Source organism: Podarcis vaucheri, assembly GCF_965113315.1.
Source record: "Podarcis vaucheri genome assembly, chromosome: 2".
Classification (NCBI taxonomy): domain Eukaryota; kingdom Metazoa; phylum Chordata; class Lepidosauria; order Squamata; family Lacertidae; genus Podarcis; species Podarcis vaucheri.
In genome coordinates, this window is record NC_138760.1 from 120,274,080 (window position 1) to 120,282,518 (window position 8,439).

The window sequence follows — 8,439 nt, forward strand, 5'->3', positions numbered from 1 at the left end:
CTCTGTCCTCTAAACTGTGATGGTAGTGCAGGCCCCGCCCCCTAGGCCGGATGGAGTTGGCAGGAGAGGGAGCGGTCTTCCCAGCACTCACGAAGCAGCAACAGCAGTCGTGTCCCGGAGGCCTCTCCCAGACCTCTTATGCTGTGGCGATGAATGCAGGCCCCGCCCCCTAGGCCGGATGGAGTTGGCAGGAGAGGGAGCGGTCTTCCCAGCACTCACGAAGCAGCAACAGCAGTCGTGTCCCGGAGGCCTCTCCCAGGCCTCTTATGCTGTGGCGATGAATGCAGGCCCCGCCCCCTAGGCCGGATGGAGTTGGCAGGAGAGGGAGCGGTCCTCCCAGCACTCACGCAAGCAGCAGCACCAGCAGTCGTGTCCCGGAGGCCTCTCCCAGGCCTCTTATGCTGTGGCGATGAATGCAGGCCCCGCCCCCTAGGCCGGATGGAGTTGGCAGAAAGGGAGCGGTCCTCCCAGCACTCACGCAAGCAGCAGCACCAGCAGTCGTGTCCCGGAGGCCTCTCCCAGGCCTCTTATGCTGTGGCGATGAATGCAGGCCCCGCCCCCTAGACCAGATGGAGTTGGCAGAAAGGGAGCGGTCCTCCCAGCACTCACGCAAGCAGCAGCACCAGCAGTCGTGTCCCGGAGGCCTCTCCCAGGCCTCTTATGCTGTGGCGATGAATGCAGGCCCCGCCCCCTAGGCCGGACGGAGTTGGCAGAAAGGGAGCGGTCCTCCCAGCACTCACGCAAGCAGCAGCACCAGCAGTCGTGTCCCGGAGGCCTCTCCCAGGCCTCTTATGCTGTGGCGATGAATGCAGGCCCCGCCCCCTAGGCCGGACGGAGTTGGCAGAAAGGGAGCGGTCCTCCCAGCACTCACGCAAGCATATTAATTCTACCCCGCCCATTTGGCTGGGTTCCCCCAGCCACTCTGAGGTATGCAAAAGAGGTGATTTATCAATGTTTTAATGTGTTGTAAACCTCTTTGAGATTTTTTTCTTTAAAAAGCAGTATAGAAATGAAAAGGAATAATAATGATAATGAATGGCATTGCCTCTGCCAAAATGGCGCCCTCACATTCCACTGTGGCGACGGTAACATAGGTTTAAGGTGCCATTTGGAATTAGCTTATATATCTAAGCTTTCTAACACTGTGTGTTTCTGTTTTGTGAAATTGGTAATTTGTGCTCCCTGCCATGGTCTCCTGGATGGCAAAGGTGCCCCTAGGCCAGAAGTCTTGGGGGATGCCTGATTTATCCTCAGGCACCAAGACCATGAGGTGAGGCAAGCAGATATGCAATGGAAAAAATAATCTGACACATTCTTGTCGTCATCTCTTTAATGTCATCTACACACAGAAGCGCACACAATCCTTTGGTTTTAAAAAAATCAAGGAACAATCTGGAAGTTCCTTTTCCACACGTTTCTCTTTTTTTTCTGGAGGGCTGGCCAGGCTAGTGTGTCACCGGAGGCAGTTCAAGGCTGGTTTCTGGCCCCACCCAAAATATAGGCAGAAGGGGCTCTCCAGAGAATTCAGCCATTTTAACGTAGTGTGCCTTGCCTGTATCAGCATCAAAAAAGAGAATTTGGCGCCCTGCATAATTGACAGACACCCGGATCCTTCTCAGCTTCGCAGCAGGCAGGCTACGCAGCTGCCTCAGTCCCCAGATGCCTTCCTCAGGGGTAAAGCAGAGCATGCCCTTTCTCCTCACAGACTTCCGGGCGACCCCCACAGCCCATTCACCCGAAATGTCCATGGTGACTTCCCAGTAGTGCCTCCCTGCTGTAAACTCCTCACACCCCAGCACGAAGGGATGTCCGCTGAATCTCTCGGGATTGTCCGGCAGCTCTTGATGTGCCTCTCCCCACCTCGCACTTCGACGATCCTCAGACACGATCAGGTGGGGATTAGCGGTGTCCGGGTCCAGAGTTACACTTGCTATTGGCGTTGCGAGGAGAGAAAGGAGGAGAAAAGAAAAGAGGAATCAGCTGGGAGGATAGACATTGTGAGCTTAGATCCACTCCAGGGATCATTGAGGAAGGGGGTTCCTTTCCTGACTGGACTGGGGGCCTCCTTGCGGCTTCGCTGCTAGGCCCAGCTTTGGCCCTCTGTCCAAATTCAAAAACTCTTTGAAATTCTCTCTCCCAATAGCCAACTGACCAAGGACGAAGAAGGGGAGTAATAAAAAAGGTTGGGATCTTAGAAAAGGAGTGACTTTGGACACTGGTTCTGTCCACTGTGGCCCCACCAGCAATCGGCACATTGGCCGCAACAGCTCCCCCAATGGATAACTTTCCCCGCTATCCTTAGTTAATGCAGTGGTGGTTTCAGAGCCCGCTAGCAGGGATGATGGAAGCAGAAAGCTTCCTGATAGAGCACACATTCCCTCCTGGTTCTCTGTCAGACCATCTTGACCGCGAGCCCTTGAAGACCTGCTCCCTGCCTTGCAAGCCTATTCCCCCTAGCCAGGACTGACTCCAGCTACAAAAGCTGAGGCTGTGAAACAGACTCTTGGGTTTGGGCATTGGTTAGGGCTTTTGCTGCTATTATGTTACTTCTTTATTTTAGATCTTATGATTTAGGTGGAAGTTGTTCAATTTGTTTGTGTACTTTTTAATGTTTTATTCATTGCATATGACTATTTTGTGTTATTATGTAATTATTTATATGTCACCAGCCCCCATGAGCATGGGCTTAACTTTGGAAAGGGGAAGTGCAAATAAAATGATTGATTGATTGATTGATTGAGGCTCCTCAGCTTACCTTTCTTCAGAGAGAGTCCTGATGTTAGAGTGCCTGTGAAACGGAAAGCAAGAGAGATTAAGCATCACACACCGGCGTGGTGTTAATTAATGTTATAACACAGAAAAAGTTGATATCATTGTTTAGTCACAATCCCCTTTCTTGTAAATTGAAGCCATTGGTTTGAGTCCTACCCTCCAGAGCAGGAGAAGACAATCTTGCTCCATCTTACTTGCCCTTTAGATATTTGAAGATGGCTACAATATCGTCCTCTCAGTCTGCTTTTTTCCAGGCTAAACATGCCTAACTCCCTCAACCATTCCTCGGTTTCCAGAACCTTGTTTGTCTTTTCACTTGTTTCCAAATAATCACATTTGACTTCTGCTTATGAGATCTTCTGTCTCTCTCAGCATACACAAGGATAACTACTATCTGCTTTTGAAAATCTGCCTCTTAAGGTTATTGCCTTAAAGTGTTGGAGCCTAAGGCCTGGCTAAACACGAGTTGTGACAGAGTGTCATTGAAACTACCAAAATGATCATTAAATTCACCACAATATTCTTGCGCTCACACACCCCCTGGCCGATTTCAGTGGGCCTTAAGTCATACAAAGCTTCAGCCACAGAAGTGTGTGAGTTTTTTCAAGTGTCCCTGCATAAATCTGCATGTGGGTGAGGCATGGTTGCTGAAGAAATAAACATGTTGCCTTAATGCTAAGATGATGTAGACCACAGAGGAGGAAGTTGGACTTTAAGTATCAGCTGGGCTGATGGGAGTTGGAGTCCAAACAAACAGAAGGCACCAGGCTGAGAGAGGCAGTCTCAGCAAATGGCATTTTGAGCTGTGGTTGCAGGACCTCCTTTCCCCCTCAGTGAAATTTAAAGTTACCTTCCCTACTGACCCTCAAGTTCAATTTTTCCGGCTCTCCTAGCATTACAGAGGACACCTTGAGTTTTTCCTCAACCCCATATGGACCAATTCAATATCCAGCATGAAATTCTTGCTGCCAATACCTTTGAACTGCTCCACAACAACTTTCAGAAATGGATATATTTCAAAGATGCCGAAGATTTCCCACATAAATTCAGGAGGGAAAATCTTGGGAGCCTCAAATGCCTGTCTCCCCTCATGCCTGTGGAGAAATAAAAGGTTTAAGTATGCCAGCTGGCTTTCCATCCAACCTCAAATTCCCAAAGGAATCAATAGGAGGAGAGGGGAGAGGATCAAGAAACTGGCTGGTCAGATTCAAGGTGAATAATAAGAGGTCAGCTGAAACGTATATTGAAATAAGCAGTGCAGGGAATAAAAGTGTGAACAATGGTTTGATGCTTTCTTAGATACATCCCTGTTTTGGAAGATGGTTGAGACTACCAGGTGGAAACAGAAAGAAAGAGAATCAGAAACAAGAGATAGAAACTGAGAAAAGGAAGTTTGGAAGGGAAAATAGGAACTTTAGAAAAAAAGTTGGCCCCTATTGATTTGTTAAAAGTTGGAGGTCACAAAGACCCATACTGTTCCCTTGGGAACAACGGGTGTTTTCCTGCAGTCCACATCCTTCACAGAAACACAAAGCGCAAAGGAAAAGGAGAGGGATCTGCTTACCTCTGCACAGTGCTTCTAATATCCTGCAGGGGAAAGAAAAAGAAGAGAACTCAGCCTCCACGACTGGCCATCCATCAAAGCCCACACCCCAAGCCCCAGTCCAAGCAGGGTAATGTCATAAAATCAGAGCACAGCCTCTTAAATGAAGCCCTGAGCAGGAACCAAAGAGGACCAGTAAGGTATCAGACCAAGGGTCCACCTATTTTCAGCCCAACTCAGGTAATATAACCACAGAAGGGAAAACTTCTTAAAAGAAGCCCTGAAATGACAAACTGTCCCACACCTTAAAAGGCATAAAATAGGGCTCTGTTCATTGCAAGGATCTGGCCAAGGGATCCACCCAAGCCAGACTCCTCTTGGCAAGAGCAGATTCTGTGAAGCTCCCAAACAGGCCAGGAAGGCAACATCACTAATTTGGGAGCCAGCAGCAGACCCATCATCAGGCAAGAGCAGAAAACATCTGATTCCATCATCGTTAAGTAACAAATTAAGGTGAGCATTCACTCCTTGTCCTCTTAAATGCTCCTGCACCTAACGTAAGAGAACCAGCTAAAAGCTCCACAAAACTAAGCAACGTCATTTGTGAATAATGATAGAGGCAGAGACTGGTCTGGTCGTGGCCTTGACCTGGAGAAAAGCTTGGGCTGCTTATGCCACTCTCCTACCTGCAGGAATTCACTGGGGGGCTCCTGAAGCTTCTCCTCCAGCTCCCGGATGGTATTTTGAAGAGAGTCAACTTCTCTGGAGAGCCAGCCCAGCTGCTCATTCAATTTCCTTGTAATCTCTTTCTCCATCTCTTCCATCTCCTTCAGCAGCTGGTTTTCCCATTTTTCCAGAAACAAATGTAGTTGCTTAAATTCATCCTTCATCTTCTGCCTATCAGATGTTAGTTTCTCCTGCAAGAAAGATGGAAAGAAAAACAGGCTGTTAGCAACATTGCCACTCCTTCTGCAGCATAAAGAGGGTTTGAGGATTACTGCAGGGGAACAGGCTGGGTGCTTCTGAATTTTTAGATTTTCACAGATGATGCGTCAGTTTTCAAGCAAAGGAAAATTTTCCTTCCCATCAGAACAGGCGTCCCCAAATAAATAGACATCCAAAAGAGTGGAGCTGCTTGATGGCTTCAGGGTGTACTTTTTTATCCCCCCACCAAACACTAGTTCTTTTGATTATTTGCTTACTTCCCAGTAAGAGCGACACTTACAAGCAGGTTTTGAATGGTGTCTTCTGCTCTTCTATTATACCTCAGGTTTTCTGCCTTCATCCCCTTCAGAGTCTCCAGACCCCTGCAGACCTGATCCTGAAAAGAAAAGCCAAACTTCCCATTTGGGTCCTGGTGAGAGGTTTCTTGGAGATAACCATCATAATCATCCGTGAGACAGAGAGAAGAAAAGGAAAGTGAGAGGACAGTTGAATTATGTTATTGTTCCCCGGGTTCTGAGACTGCAGAGCCTGCTTCTGCCATCCAGAGTATTGAGCCTACAAGAGTTGCAACTGATGAGTGTTATGGAGAAATGTTGAGCTATCTCTAAATTTATTCTGGCAGGGGAAGAAAACCAAGAATAAAGTATAAATTGTTAACAAATACAGTCATACCCCGTTTTGCATCCACTTCATGTCGCGTCTTTTCAAGTTGCGTCCCACAGCAACCCGGAAGTACCAGAACAGGTTACTTCCAGGTTTTGCCGCTCACGCCTGTGCAGAAGAGCCAAATCACACTGCATGCCTGCACAGAAACGGCAGTCCAGTTGTGGTTCTTTAAGGATGCAGCCGGGCCTCCGTAATGGATCCCCTTCATAACTGGAGGTACTACTGTACTAAGGAAAGAGGTGGCTTCTCCCTGCCAGATTTGAGAATATACTATGAGGCATCCCGTCTATGCTGGCTGCAGAACTGGATTGATTTAAAGAATGTGGATATTTTGGATTTAGAAGGTCATAACAATAGATTTGGTTGGCATGCATATTTATGGTATGAGAAGACAAAAGTGCATAAAGGTTTCCTAAACCACATGGTAAGAACATAAATCTACCAACCGTGGGACAAATAAAAAAAATATTGGAACAGAAACATCCTGGTGGCTCTCACCACTGGAGGCATTATCTGTGAAAAAACTTAATGCAAAAAGTGTGTGGGTGACTTATAAAGAGTTGTTATTTGAAGTAGATGATCAATTGAAAATAAAAAATGGAGGACATTTGGTAACATACTGGCTGCAATGCCACCAACTAAATGATGTGTTTATGAAAGATAGAAGGAATGGTTTTAATACAGAAACTTCAAGCTTCAAAAAAGAATTATTGGAGAATAATTTAAAATTGGTTTCAAAAATGTATAAATTGTTGTTAGAATGGTATACTAAAGATGAAGTGAAATCAGTAATGATACAATGGGCAAGGGACATTGGATATAATATCCAATTGGCATCATGGGGGAAAATATGGAGGGAAGATCTAAAATTAACAGCATGTTATACGTTGAAAGAGAATTACATGTATAGGAAAATGATGTATCGTTGGTACCTAACTCCTACTAAATTGACCAAAATGTATAGAACTGCCACAGATGCATGTTGGAAGTGTAAACAGAAGGAAGGATGTGGACATGTGGGGGGGGGAAGCATATTGGGAAATGATTTATAATGAGCTGAAAAACATGTTTAAAATAACTTTTGTTAAAAAAACCTGAAGCTTTTTTATTAGGAATTTTAGGTCCAGAAATACCGAAGGATTTAAAGAGACTATTTATGTATGCCACAACAGCTGCTCGGAAGCTACTTGTCCAAAGATGGAAGGAGGACAACTTACCTACATAAGAAGAATGGCTGATAAAGATGATGGACTACACTGAATTGGCGAAAATGATTGGGAAGATCAGCGATCAAGAGGACAATACGTTTACTCAATAATGGAGAATATTTTTAAGTTACTTGAAAGAACATTGTAAACAATTGAAAACATTGGCAGGATTTTAAAAACACTTGCAATGAAGGGAGAACTATGATAAAAATTGAGATTTAGTTGATTGTAGCAGCAGCATGGTGAGGGGGGGTGTTGTTTGGTTAATGCTGTGGGAACAAATGCCTTGCATTTATCCAAGCACGTGGATCTCAACTTTGACTGTAAATCTGAAATCTGCTCCTCCTGTGAATTAGCACACCAGGCCCTGCAGTAATAGCCTAAGATCAAGCACCAGTGATAGACTTATATTAATACAACTGGTTTAAAACTCACGGATCTTGAGTTCTTTGCATAGTTTAGGGCTGGCAACAGGAGAAAGCAGCGTTGTTTTATGCCTCTAATGTTGTTGGGGGTTTTTTTGTGAAGGGCAGTATCTGTATATATAAATAGATTTGCTAACATGGAAATACAACCAAGGGGAGAAATCTCCACCTCTTGATCTGATCCATCACACTATCTTTCCCTATTCTCCTTTGACACTGTTGCAAACAAAATCTGCCCTTATAGAGTCCTTTGTAGATTCCCCATCGGTAGGAGAAAATAACAGAGGCCAACCAGAGAATATTAAGAAGCAAAGCAGCTAGTAAGCCTGATCTTTATTAAAGCTGTTGCAACAGGGTGCTCACCCCACAAGCAGGAGAGCGGAGGAGGACCCAGAACAAAGGTGTGCCCACCCATAGACATTTTGAAATTCCCTGCCCTGGAGCCCAAGACCACTCCCCACAATCATCATAGCTACATCACAGAAAAGGTGATCTACAACAGGAATTTGAATGTTGTTGTTTTTCCTGTCTGCCAGGTTATCTGATAATGCCTTATCTGATTGCCTTTCCTGGTAGTCTGACCATTTCTTTGAGATGGTGATTACCCAATTCCTGAGACAATGGGAAGGTTCCCTCACCCCCTCCCTCCTTTCAGGGAAAACATTTGGTCAGTTTGGGAGTCAAAATGGTTTCAGGACTGTCTTCCTGTGCTGCTTCAGCCTTGTGGTTTATATATTTATGTGAGTGTTTGCTTGGTACATTTATGAAGTATATATATGTGTGTGTGTGTGACCTTAAAATTTTTATTACAACTTTTCATTGCATTGTCTTTTGTGTGCCTAAAATATTTATCTTAAATTTACGCCAGTATGCCAACTAC

The 8,439-nt window shown here is 45.5% G+C and overlaps 1 protein-coding gene across 1 annotated transcript; it reads right to left on the reverse strand.

Annotated features, from left to right (window-relative positions):
• Positions 1-1,340: 1,340 nt before the first annotated feature.
• LOC309525128 (E3 ubiquitin-protein ligase TRIM7-like) lies at positions 1,341-5,615 on the reverse strand. The gene is made up of 6 exons (XM_082210543.1): positions 5,541-5,615; positions 5,002-5,232; positions 4,337-4,359; positions 3,748-3,866; positions 2,756-2,788; positions 1,341-1,930 (listed from the first exon to the last, which is right to left on the reverse strand). The coding sequence occupies exons 1-6, from the start codon at positions 5,598-5,600 to the stop codon at positions 1,446-1,448; spliced, it is 951 nt and encodes a 316-aa protein (XP_082066669.1). The 5' UTR covers positions 5,601-5,615; the 3' UTR covers positions 1,341-1,445.
• Positions 5,616-8,439: the final 2,824 nt, after the last annotated feature.